Below are 13,769 nucleotides of genomic sequence, written 5' to 3' on the forward strand. Positions count from 1 at the left end.
TAGTGTGTATGTAAGATTCTCTCTCTCTCTCTCTCTCTCTCTCTCTCTCTCTCTCTCTCTCTCTCTCTCTCTCTCTCTCTCTCTCTCTCCTGAAGACTGTATTAGTGTGTATGTAAGATTCTCTCTCTCTCTCTCTCCTGAAGACTGTATTAGTGTGTATGTAAGATTCTCTCTCTCTCTCTCTCTCTCTCCTGAAGACTGTATTAGTGTGTATGTAAGATTCTCTCTCTCTCTCTCTCCTGAAGACTGTATTAGTGTGTATGTAAGATTCTCTCTCTCTCTCTCTCTCTCTCTCTCTCTCTCTCTCTCCTGAAGACAGTATCAGCGTGTATGTAAGATTCTCTCTCTCTCTCTCTCTCTCTCTCTCTCTCTCTCTCTCTCTCCTGAAGACAGTATCAGCGTGTATGTAAGATTCTCTCTCTCTCTCTCTCACTTGGCCTAAAATTGCCATCTCTCCATCTTCAATTGTGAGTTATATAGATAAACACTAGAATATCATGCTAGTCACGAAAAAGTGCTGTGATGAAGAGAAATATAAATAGTGCTAATTGTATTTTTGCAGATTTCATTACCAAATACTTTCTCACTGTTCTTCACTACCTAATACTTTCTCACTGTTCTTCACTACCTAATACTTTCTCACTGTTCTTCATTACCTAATACTTTCTCACTGTTCTTCACTACCTAATACTTTCTCACTGTTCTCCACTATCAAATACTTTCCCTCTGTTCTTCACTACCAAATACTATCCCACTGTTCTTCACCACATACTTTCCCACTGTTCTTCACTACCATATACTTCCTTCACTGTTCTTCACTACCAAATACTATCCCACTGTTCTTCATTACCATATACTTTTTTTCACTTACTCTTCTTCACTACCAAATACTTTCTCACTGTCCTTCACTATCAAATACTTTCTCAATGTTCTTCACTAACACAATTCTTTTCCTCTGTTCTTCACTAACACAATTCTTTCCCTCTGCTCTTCACCTACTTAATACTTCCCCAATTTTCACTTTTCCCTCATTATATGTATCGTGTCATTTTAAACCAATATATTAATTTTTTCTTTTCTCTTTTCTCCTTTTTCTTCAGCCTGGTTGGCGCCATGGAGGGTATAAGGTAACGAATAATTATATATATTTTTCTCTTTTTTAAATTCTTGAGACCTACTAATGAGTTAGGAGAATTTTTAAAAGCCTTCTATCCATTAAGCTTAATTCTTGATCATGTCTCTACATTCTTTTCATTCTAACTTGACCTAAAATTGCCTTCTTACTATCAAGTTCTATTTTTCAGTTATGCATCTATACCCTTTGCACTCTAACTTGACCTAAACTGTCTTCTTTCCACTAAGTTCTGTTTCTCAGGTATGCCTCTATACTCTTTTCACTCTAACTTGGCCTAAAATTGCTTCCTTTCCATTAAGTTCTATTTCTCAGTCATATATCTATACTCTTTTCACTCTAACTTGGCCTAAACTGACTACTTTCCACTAAGTTCTGTTTCTCAGTTACGTCTATACTCTTTTCACTTTAACTTGGCCTAAAATTCCCATCCCTCCATCTTGAGTACTGTGGCAGTAGAGTTACACTAGAATATGATGCTCGTCACGAAGAAGTGGTATGGGAAGGATGTAGAGCCGTAGCCTTGTCTTATTATGCCAATGACCTACGTGAAATAAGCTACAAAGGAACGAAAATCTGGGCCAAGTTAAGGTAAAAGGACTATAGTACAGGTGGATTTGATAATACTGTTAACTGCATAAAATATATGAATGCAAAAAGAGTGAAAGAATATATGCAAAAAGAGTGAAAGAATATATGCAAAAAGAGTGAAAGAATATATGCAAAAAGAGTGAAAGAATATATGCAAAAAGAGTGAAAGAATATATGCAAAAAGAGTGAAAGAATATATGCAAAAAAAGTGAGGGAAAATATATGCAAAAAGTGTGAAGGAAAATATATGCAAAAAGTGTGAAGGAAAATATATGCAAAAAGAGTGAAGGAAAATATATGCAAAAAGAGTGAAAGAAAATATGCAAAAATAGTGAAGGACAATATATGCAAAATGAGTAAAGGAAAATATGCAGAATGAGAAGGAAAATATATGCAAAAAGAGTGAAGGAAAATATATGAAAAAAGCGAAGGAAATTATACGAAAAAAGAGTGAAGGAAAATATATACAAAAAGAGTTAAAGAAAATACAGGATGTAGCGTGAAGGAAAATATGCAAAAAGAGAGAAAGAAAATACATGCACAAAGAGTGATGAAAAATATACGATGCAAAATGTGAAGGAAAATATAGGAGGGAAAAAGAGTGAAGGAAAATACAGGATGGAAAAAGCGAAGGTTAATATACGCAAAACGAGTGACGGAAAATATATGCAAAAATGGTGAAGGAAAATACATGCAAAAGAAGTGAAGGAAAAATATATGGTGCTAAAAGTGAAAGAAAATTAAAGAAATCAAAAAGTGAACGAAAATATATTATGCAAAACAAGAATCGGTGCAAAGGCACAGCAAACCAGTCCCCGGCGGTCATTTTAGTGCTGACGTATAAACACAACAGGATATCTATATAGTCAAAGATGTCATATCAGATCTGGAGTAAACCGGGTGAAAAGTGACGATTTTATGCCCATTTGAAATTGTAGGCCCAACCCATCTGACACTGACCCCCCTACTGCTAACTGGGGGGTGACCCCCCTGATGTAATAAGGCATGTTGTAGGATGCAGATTTGAAAGATGCACCTTTAGGTTTTGGTTTCATGTCAATACTGAAAGGAGTTATGGTGAAAAAACTATATTTTTTCAACATTTTTTGCGCCTACAGCCTGGGCCTTGGCCCAAAATTTAATCAGGTGATCTGAAGGTTATAGCCCATTATCCCTGTAATTTTTGTCAAAATCGCACCAGTAGTTTTCGCGTAAAGTTGTTAACTGACAGACAGACAAACAGTGGGGCGGGGACGGATAAAAAGGGTGAAGGAAATTATAGAATGCACAGAGTACAGGATGCAAAAAGAGTGAAGGAAAATATAGGGTACAAGAAAAGTGAAGGTAAATATAGGGTGCAAAAAGAATGAAGGAAAATATAGAGTGCAAAAAGAATGAAGGAAAATATAGAGTGCAAAAAGAATGAAGGAAAATATAGAGTGCAAAAAGAATGAAGGAAAATATAGGATGCAAAAAGAATGAAGGAAAATATAGGATGCAAAAAGAGTGAAGGAAAATATAGGGTGCAAAAAGAATGAAGGAAAATATAGAGTGCAAAAAGAATGAAGGAAAATATAGGGTGCAAAAAGAGTGAAGGAAAATATAGAGTGCAAAAAGAATGAAGGAAAATATAGGATGCAAAAAGAATGAAGGAAAATATAGAGTGCAAAAAGAATGAAGGAAAATATAGAGTGCAAAAAGAATGAAGGAAAATATAGGGTGCAAAAAGAGTGAAGGAAAATATAGGGTGCAAAAAGAGTGAAGGAAAATATAGGGTGCAAAAAGAGTGAAGGAATATATAGGGTGCAAAAAGAGTGAAGGAAAATATAGGGTGCAAAAAGAGTGAAGGAAAATATAGGGTGCAAAAGAGTGAAGAAATAATTTACTCTTATAATGATGTGCCACTGCCCGTATTCTCGTCGGGTAAGGAAGCTCCCTAACACCTCTTCCTTACCGATTTATTTTCGGATAGGGCTAGTTAATATCCATTTTTGTGTGTTATTTCTGCAGAGCATGGCGATGGTGAAAGGATTTATGTAACACACTAGAGGACAGCATGGTGTAAAGAATAAAATAAATCAATTAGGAAAAGGTCTTTGGGAGCTTCCTCACCCGAGAACACATGCCTTTGTAAATTTTTAAGGACATTGACAATTAACCCCCCCCCCCCCCCCAAAAAAAAAAAGCCAGGGGACGTTCTTTTTCGTATCATTTTGGCGATCTCATGACGATTTTTTTCCCCCCCAGCAAATAGGTTGTCTTAATAAATCCTTTTTGGCGATCTCCTGTCCATTCAATTTAGATTTGGATTATTTTTAACGGAAATATTGGATAATGTTTTCATAGGTCCCTTCATTCACAGACACCTTTCCTAAACAGAATAAAAAAAATCTCATGACAATTAAGACTAGGATTTTGGTTTTTTTACGGAAATACTAAATCAGAAAAAAAATCGATTGTACACTGTTCCTTCATTACCGAGGCCTATTGTAAGAAAAAATAATGCTAAATGATTTTCTTCTCAATGGAAAAAAAATCTTTCATTCCTTTTTTACTTTCGAAGTGGAACATTAAATCACAAAACGATGAGATCAGATAAAGTCCCTCCATTATCAGTAAACTTTCTTATGTGGGAAAAAAAAAAAAAAAAAAAAAAAAAAAACATGATTTTATACACGTTAGGACAGAATTACTTTTTATTTTATTTTCTTCTTTTTTAAACGAATCATTAAATTACATAACGATTAGATCAGATAAAATTAATCCCCCCATTACCAGGAAGAAAAAGAAACTCATGATTTTATCCATATTAGGACAGTTACAATATTTTTTTTTTTTTTTTTTTTTTTTTTTTTTTTGAAACGGGAAAATTAAATCAGATAATGAAAGCTCTCCAAAATCGTCTGGTCAGCAAGCAAGAGTGAACGGAAATATACGTCACTCAGGTGTTAACAGACCCACTTATTCCCAGCATTACCTGCAGCCCCAAGTGGACGTGGTGGATCCTGAGGTGGTCTCCCTCGTCTCAGCTGGCAACCCCGGGCCTAAGGGAGAGTTTGGGCCCCCTGGGGAGGTAGGGCCAATGGGTCCACGGGGCTACCAGGGCAGCAAGGGCGAGAGAGGGCACGTGGGAGCCAAAGGACAGAAGGGAGAGGAGGTGAGTAAAGGGACCAAAGGGAGACGAGGTGAGTAAAGGGACCAAAAGGAGAAGAGGTAGGTATAGGGAGCAACGGGGCAGAAAGGAGAGAAGGGAGCAAAGGGGCAGCAGGGAGAAGAGGTGAGTAAAGGGAGCAAAAAGGGCAGAAGGGAGAAGGGAGAGAAGGGACAGAAAGGGGCAGACTGGCGAAAACAGAAAGGGGCAGACTGGCGAAGAGGTGAGTAAAGGGAAAAAAGGGAGATGAGGTGAGTAAAGGGGAAAAAGGGAGATGAGGTGAGTAAAGGGAAAAAAGGGAGATGAGGTGAGTAAAGGGAAAAAAGGGAGATGAGGTGAGTAAAGGGAAAAAAGGGAGATGAGGTGAGTAAAGGGAAAAAAGGGAGATGAGGTGAGTAAAGGGAAAAAAGGGAGATGAGGTGAGTAAAGGGAAAAAAGGGAGATGAGGTGAGTAAAGGGAAGAAAGGGAGAGGAGGTGAGTAATGGGTAAAATGGGAGATGAGGTGAGTAAAGGGAAAAAAGGGAGATGAGGTGAGGGGAAAAAAGGGAGATGAGAGGGAAAAAAAGGAGATGAGGTGAGTAAAGGGAAAAAGGGAGATGAGGTGAGTTAAGGTAAAATAGGGAGATGAGGTGAGTAAAGGGAAAAAAGGGAGATGAGGTGAGTAAAGGGAAAAAAGGGAGATGAGGTGAGTAAAGGGAAAAAAGGGAGATGAGGTGAGTAAAGGGAAAAAAGGGAGATGAGGTGAGTAAAGGGAAAAAAGGGAGATGAGGTGAGTAAAGGGAGCAAAGCCAGAAAAATGGAAGGAAGGGACCAAGGGGATACCAGGGCAGTAAATGAGAGAGAGAGAGAGAGAGAGAGAGAGAGAGTATCCCATCCAAAGCACGACGTCTGGCCACCTTCCTGCTCAGAAGTGTACTACTCTCTCTCTCTCTGAATATGTTTAGTCCATTTCGCATTATATTTCTCTTTCTACGCCTTATTTAGTTTTAAAATACTGAATCACTCTCTAAAAGTAGACGAAAATATTCACTACACGTACGTAAATAAATCGGTAAGGAAGAGGTGTTAGGGAGTTTTCAGAAGAGACTAAAATTTGGCTCTTAAATCCATAATCTCGTTGGTTACTATATAAGGAAGCCTTGGCACCTATTCCTAAGCGACTTATTTTTTGCACTGTACCATTACCCTGTATGATATTGATGACCTTTTAATAACGATACAGACTGCTTAAATAACACGAGAAAAAACACAGAAAATAAGATAAATCGCTAAGGAAGGGGTGCTACGAAGCGATTTATTTTTGGATACGAGTGGCTTTATATACTTTTGTATTGTACGTCATTAAAAAAGAGTATGGCGATATTGGAATGATTTATGTAACACAGAAGAAGACAGTAAGGTGTAAAAAACTAAATAAATCGCTTGGGAAAAGGTGTTAAGGAGTCTCGTCTTGTCTTCCTCAGGGGCCACAGGGACCCAATGGACGCCTGGGCAACAAGGGAACCCGAGGACCCCCCGGGGTGGATGGTCTACCTGGCACACCTGGAATCAAGGGACAAAAAGGTGTGTGTGTGTGTGTGTGTGTGTGTGTGTGTGTGTGTGTGTGTGTGTGTGTGTGTGTGTAGGGGGGGGCTCTCCACACACAGCTCTTCTAGACAGGATGGAGTAAGGGCTTTTCGTCCCATACTCTCCCATCCTTTCTCTCTCTCTCTCAATCCTTCCTGATGCTTCGGTCATTTTTCCAGGCGACAAAGGCAGGCCAGGGCAGGGGCTTCCAGGACCACGAGGCCAGAAAGGTCAGAAGGGCGAACTACAGTACTCAGAGGAGGAAATGAGAACGCTGATCCTGTACTCCTTGCAGGGCTACCTCAACACCAACCCCACTAAGATGACAGACTTGAGAGAGCGTAAGTCTGTCAGTCAAGAATGGCTCTGTTGTTAAAATCTTTCTTCTTTCTACACGTACGTAATCTATCAGGATCTTTTTAGCATTCGTCTAATTCATCAGTCTTTCCATTCCTCCTTTCAGCACTTTTCATTCTTTCTTTCAGCACTCTTCATTCTTTCTTTCACCACTCTCTCCATTCCTTTCATTCATCACTCTCTCCACTCCTTTCATCACTCTCTTCACTCCTTCCAGCACTCTCTCCATTCCTTCTAGCATTCTCTCCATTCCTTCAGCACTCTCCATTCCTCTTAGCACTCTCTCCATTCCTTCAGCACTCTCCACTCCTCCTAGCACTCTCTCCACTCCTTTCAGCACTCTCTCCACCCCTAGCACTCTCTCCACACCTTCCAGCACACTCCCTACTCCCTCTGTACCATGTATATTAATGTGAAACTTTGTGCTTAAATTTCACAACTGCACAATCTGACTCCTGATGTTGTGCCCCAAGGATCGTTTAAAATGCGAACCTTCTGCCCTTCTTACCACAGCCCACCCTCCTCCTTTCGGGGGATAGGACCTTTGTATAACCATCTCCCCTTCTATTTTTCCTCATTAAGTGCCGATACGATGTGTCTTAAAAAGAAATATGAAATGATCTTGAGTTTGGCTCTCTGTTATCTTGTTATTTTTTTCTTTGGAGGGAACAATTTGCAAGCTTTCGGCTTTTGATTCCTTCTTCCTTGCATTAAAAAAACTAAATAAATAAACCAGAATGGCACTCACTAGAGGGCATACCTCCACCAAGGCCCAACATGCAGTTCCTTTTAATTCAATTAAGGCAGCCAATATCAAACTCATAACCCTATATGTTGTAACACCATTATTTTAAACCACCTTAAATCCGCTAGATCCGGATTTTTATATGGATCCGCGCCAAACTGTACAGTATACATTCTGATTTTTAAAATCAAGATCCATGCAATATTCACTGAAAAATATACGAAAATATCGAAAAACGCCCTATCTCGCAATGTTAAAGTGAAAAAATAATAATAATAATAATAATCCTGGATCTGTACCTTTATCCGGATCCGTACCAAAATTTAATGGAGTCTATTCTGGGCCAAGGCCCATTCTTCTACCAAGTTGCGTGAAAATCAGTCCAGTAGTTTTTGTGTAATCTTGCTCACAAACCAACCAACCAACCAACAAACAAACGGACAGGGGTGAAAACATAACCCCCTTGGCGGAGGTAATAAACTATGACTCCACTGTGCAATTCATAAACGTATACAGTAAACTAAAAATACAGGGATGAGAATTGAGAATACATAAGGTTTTTACTGCAACACCTCTGCCTAGTCTGCATATTGCCTTTATTTCGTCCCTGCAACAACACTACAGCCCGTATTCTCGTAAGATAAGGAGGCTCCCTAACATCTCTCCCTTACTGATTTATTTTCCTAACTACCCATTAATATTTTCTTTTTTTCCTTATATCATTTTAATATCCATATACACTGCATCGCATATAAAAACATATTACAGAAACACAGAAATAAACCGGTAATGAAGAGGTGTTAGTAAGCTTCCTGAAAATAAACCGGTGAGGAAGGGGTGTTAGTAAGATTCCTAAAAATAAACCGGTAAGGAAGAGGTGTTAGTAAGCTTCTTAAAAATAAACCGGTAAGGAAGAGGTGTTAGTAAGCTTCTTAAATATAAACCGGTAAGGAAGAGGCGTCCTAATCGCATAAGAATATCGCGTTACAGTCACACATTTTCTTTAATATATAATAAAGAGAACATCGGCATACTCAGTGGGGTATACTTCCCTTCTCATCAGCATATTCATGGGTATACCTCTCGTCAGCATATTCATGGGTATACCTCTCATCAGCATATGCATGGGTATACCTCTCGTCAGCATATGCATGGGTATACCTCTCGTCAGCTTAATCATGGGGTATACCTCTCTTCTCAACATATTCATGGGGTATACGTCTTGTCAGCATATGGGGTATACTAGTCAGGATATTCAGTGTGTATACCTATCGTCAGCATATTCACGGGGTATATCTCAACATATTCATGGGTATACCTCTGTTCTCGTCCCCAGTGGCCAGGAAGATCGAGCTGGTGATGCCGCGTGGAGAGGACGGCACCCCGGGTATACCTGGTTTACCTGGACCCAAAGGCGAGATGGGCAGCCCGGGGCCAAAGGGTCGACCCGGGCACCCTGGCACTCCCGGATACAAGGTGACACACACACACTGGGCAACATAGATACACACTAACCAATACACACACAGAATGCAATAAAGCTTCACACACACACACATACACACACACACACAGAATGCAATAAAGCTTCACACACACACACACACACACACACACACACACAGAATGCAATAAAGCTTCACACACACACACACACACACACACACACACAGAATGCAATAAAGCTTCACACACACACACACACACACACACACACACACACACACACACACTGGGGAACATAGATACACACTAACCAATACCAACACACACTACCCAACATATACACAATGCAATATAGCTACACACACACACACACACTACTGAACACTAACAAGCACTTCTTCGTGACTGTTGGCATAATTTAGTGATAATCGGTAGTTACACTTCAGCATTCAATATAAACTGTTGGTGATTTTAGGCCAAGCTTAAGTGAACAGTGCATAGTACAGTAGTAGTAGTAATAGCAGTAGTAGTAGTAGTAGTAGTAATAGCAGTAGTAGTAGTAGTAGTAGTAATAGCAGTAGTAGAAGTAGTAGTAGTAGATCCACCGCAAGGCATCCCTCCCCAACACCCCATCGATCCATTAGAAAAAAAAAATACTGTCGCGTAAGACAAAATAAATCGCCAAGAGAAAAGTAGTACGAAGCCAACAATGTCACCTATAATATGGCCTTAAATAAAGGAAAAAGTTAAATAATATAGATGATTGTGGTACTTAGGTCAACTTCTTTATCTCCATATTTTAGCGTAATAGACAAAATTTATAAATCGCTAAGACAAAAGTGCTACGAAGCCAACAGTGTCACTTATAAAATGGCCTTAAAATTAAAGATGGTAATTAATGCAGGTGTTGGTGGTACTGTCAATTTCTTAATCTAGGTAGAACGTAATTATTTGCATATAACTGTCAATACTGTGGGTAATAATAATAATAATAATAATAATAATAATAAATAAATAAATAAACTAATACTGCTGACGATACGGACCCGATACCGAAAACACCCTTGGTCTCTACAGGGTGAGCCAGGAGAAGTAGGTCCCCGGGGGCGTGACGGCAGACCTGGGCAGAAGGGCGAGGCAGGCTCCCCCGGCAGCATCAGAATAGCCAACGGTACTGTCATCGAAATTAAGGTGAGTATACTCCCTTCACTTTAAATTGACAAAAACTGTTCTCGTATTGCAGCTTATTTCACGTAGCTACATCCTCTCAAAAGCACTTCTTCGTGACTATTCCGCTACATTTTTCGTCCATTTGCACTTTACTTCACGCAGCTGAGTGACTAAAAGGCAATGCTACCGCTCCACCCTCTCAATAGCACTTCTTCGTGGCTATACTCTTTTTACCCTAACTTGGCACAGCTTTTCGTCCATTTACAGCTTACTTCACGTAGCTCAGTGGCAGAACAGAACATTGCTACAACTCTACACCTTCCCAATAGCACTTCTTCGTGACTATGTTCCTTTCACCATAACCTAGCCTGTATATTCCTCCATTTCCTCTTTGTCATCTCCCAACCTGGAACGCTGAGCTGTAATAGAGCACTAACACTATAAAAAGGATGCTAGTCATGAAGAAGTGCTGTGGAAATGATGTAGTGCCGCAGCATCGTCTTTTTTAGCCAATGAGCTACGTGAAATGAGCTGCAAACGGGCGAAACGCTAGGCCAGGTTAAGGTTAAAGGAGGATAGTCACGAAGAAGTGCTAGTGAGAGGGTGGAGCCAAGGTAAAATGACTCTTAACGCAGTAAATGATTCTGATTCTGATAGGGACAAAAGGGTGACGAATAAAAACGATGCTAGTCACGAAGAAGTGCTATAGAAATTATGTACAGCCAGATCTACGTGAAATAAGCTGCAAAAGGACGAAAACTAGGGCCAAGGTACAATGATTCTAACAAAGGTAATAATTCTGACAGGTGGTGATTCTGACAGGTAGTGATTCTGACAGGTAATGATTCTGGCAGGTGATGATTCTGGCAGGTGATGATTCTGACAGGTGGTGATTCTGACAGGTGATGATTCTGACAGGTAATGATTCTGACAGGTGATGACTGACAGGCGGTGATTCTGACAGGTGGTGATTCTGACAGGTGGTGATTCTGACAGGTAATGATTCTGACAGGTGATGATTCTGACAGGTAATGATTCTGACAGGTAATGATTCTGACAGGTGGCGATTCTGACAGGTGATGATTCTGACAGGTAATGATTCTGACAGGTAATTATTCTGACATGTAATTATTCTACTGACAGGTAATAATTCTGATTCTGACAGGGACAAAAGGGTGACGCAGGACACAAGGGCGAGAGAGGCCTGCGAGGAGCGCCGGGACTCCCAGGACAACCGGGTGTGGCGGGAGTGCAGGCAGGGCAAGGTAAGGACACACGAAATTTATGTAAAAGTGAATTGTAGCAGTTATACAGGTTGGCTCTGTCTGCTGGTGTGGGAGAGGGAGTAGGAAATGACCAAATACCGCTCCATATGCTACGCGCTTGGTGGTATCTCCTGCTTCGAGGTTTGCTCGTCTGCTGGTGTGGGCGTGGGTGTGGCAGAGGGAGTAGGGAATGAATAAATGATGCAGGATAGGCATTATATTGGAGGGAGCAATATTCGGATCATCTACGCTGACAGTGTCCGAATTCCCGTGGCATGAGGAAGCTCCCTAACACCTCCTCCTTACCGACTTATTCCTGGATATGACATGATAATATTGTCTTGTAGGTCTGTATGCAAACTATGTCAATGTCAGAATGAAATAAAAAAGGGAATATTAATGTGTAGTAGGGATAAATAAATCGCTAAGGAAAAGATGATAGGGAGTCTCCTTAACAGACGAGTATACGGACCCAAGAGAGGCTCCCTAACATCTTTTCTTAAGCGATTTAGTTTACTTTTTACATCTTACTGTCCTATTCTGTGTTAAATAAATCATTTCTCTATCAACATCCTCTGCATTAATAGCATACAAAAGGATATTAACCATCCACATCCAAAAATCGCTTAGCAGAAGATGTTAGGGAGCTTCCTTAACCCACGAGAATACGAACCCAATCCTTCATGTATGCAACAGGTCAACTCTAGAACTGTCTTCCTTAATCTGTATTTCCCTCTACCTATGACCTCCAGTCTTTTATACGAAATGTAATCTGGTGAATGGATTTTTCTTATTTAATTTCTTTTTCCTTCCAATGTTCATCTAAAAAAAAAAAAAAAAGTGTTCAGGCATTACAAAATAAACACATCTTGAATCTGGACCTTGTGTTCAATTGTATTTATTTTATTTTATTTTTTTTTTTCTTTCAAGTTTTAGTTCTTTCTCCTTTGCATAAAAAATATACTAGCTGACTCAGAAGCAAATGAAGATGAGGAGAGTTAGTAAATATTGTTCGTGTCATACTATTATTATTATTATTATTATTATTATTAATCATCATCACCAACCATCATCATCAATCATCATCATAATCCTTCTTCTCCTCTTCTTCTTCTTATTATTATTATTACTATTATTATTATTATCATTATTATTTTACTGCCCAGGTTTTGACGTGGCCGGTATAAAGGGTGAAAAAGGTGACAGAGGCCCCCCCGGACCCCCTGGACCCCCCGGACCCCCTCCAAGGTCGGGCGCCACCTACATCCCAGGGGGCGTGTTTGGCTTCATGGTGAGTGTGTGTGTGTGTGTGTGTGTGTGTGTGTGTGTGTGTGTGTGTGTTATATTTGGCTACTGACTCATCTGAACCGGGTGGACTGCAGGCTGAAGTTACAGACAGACAGATAGACCTACGAAGAAGTAAAGGAGCGTTGTGGTGCTGACATGGATGTGATTGAAAGCCATTTGGGGACTATGGAGGATGAGAGACTGACTAGAAGAGTGTATGTTAGTAAGCTGGAGGGAGACAGGGGGAGGGGGAGGCCGAGGATGAGACGCAGGGATGGAGTGGAGAGGGATATGAGACAGAGGGATGAGTTGGAGGAAAGGAAGCCAGATGGAAGAGGAGAGGGTGACATGGAGGGGATCTGTTTGTGGCCATCCTTTACGAGAGAAACAGGTAGACAGATAGATGAGTAGATAGATACAGTGATAGATGGTACATGTACAGTCGTGGACAACAATATTTCTCCATGTTTTTGTCAACCATGAAAATTTTCCATAGCACTTCTTCGTGACTAGCACCATATTCTAGTGTTAATCGAGGGTTACAATTCAGCAATCGAGACGGAGTGACGGCAATTTCAGGCCAAATCAGAGCAAAAGAAGAGTGTAGCATCATATTCCAGTGTTAATATACGTTACGGCTCAGCATCAAGATAGGGAGATGGTGGTTTTGGGCCAAATTAAGGTGAAATGAGTATATATGCATCTTCTCTTTCCTCCTCCTCCTCCTTTTTCTTCTCCTCCTACTCTTCTTCGTCTTCTTTTTCTCCTCCTCCACCTCCTTCTTTTTCTACTCCTCTTTCTTCTTCTCCCTTTTCTCCTCCTCCTCTTCTTCTTCGTCTTCTCCTTTTGCCTCCTCCTCCTTCCTCCTACTCTTTGTCTTCTTCTTTTTCTCCTCCTCCTACTCGTCTTCGTCTTCATTTACTTTTTCTCCTCCTCCTCCTACTCTTCTTCGTCTTCTCCTTTTTCTCCTCCTCCTCCTACTCTTCTTCGTCTTTTCCCTTTTCTCCTCCTCCTCCTACTCTTCTTAGTCTTCTCCTTTTTCTCCTCCTCCTACCCTT

The 13,769-nt window shown here is 40.3% G+C and overlaps 1 protein-coding gene across 1 annotated transcript in view; it reads left to right on the plus strand.

The window, feature by feature from the left end:
• The window catches only part of LOC145414446 (uncharacterized), a 59,172-nt gene that overhangs the window by 27,374 nt on the left and 18,029 nt on the right, over positions 1-13,769 (plus strand). The window contains exons 4-11 of the mRNA XM_080284002.1: positions 1,101-1,127; positions 4,707-4,880; positions 6,339-6,438; positions 6,621-6,782; positions 8,880-9,019; positions 10,067-10,180; positions 11,325-11,451; positions 12,591-12,715. Coding sequence (XP_080140128.1) covers positions 1,101-1,127; positions 4,707-4,880; positions 6,339-6,438; positions 6,621-6,782; positions 8,880-9,019; positions 10,067-10,180; positions 11,325-11,451; positions 12,591-12,715 — 969 coding nt within the window. The remainder of the gene's footprint in view (positions 1-1,100; positions 1,128-4,706; positions 4,881-6,338; positions 6,439-6,620; positions 6,783-8,879; positions 9,020-10,066; positions 10,181-11,324; positions 11,452-12,590; positions 12,716-13,769) is intronic.

This window comes from Coenobita brevimanus, chromosome 99, assembly GCF_032717465.1.
Source record: "Coenobita brevimanus isolate Jiangsu-jjx chromosome 99, ASM3271746v2, whole genome shotgun sequence".
NCBI lineage: Eukaryota > Metazoa > Arthropoda > Malacostraca > Decapoda > Coenobitidae > Coenobita > Coenobita brevimanus.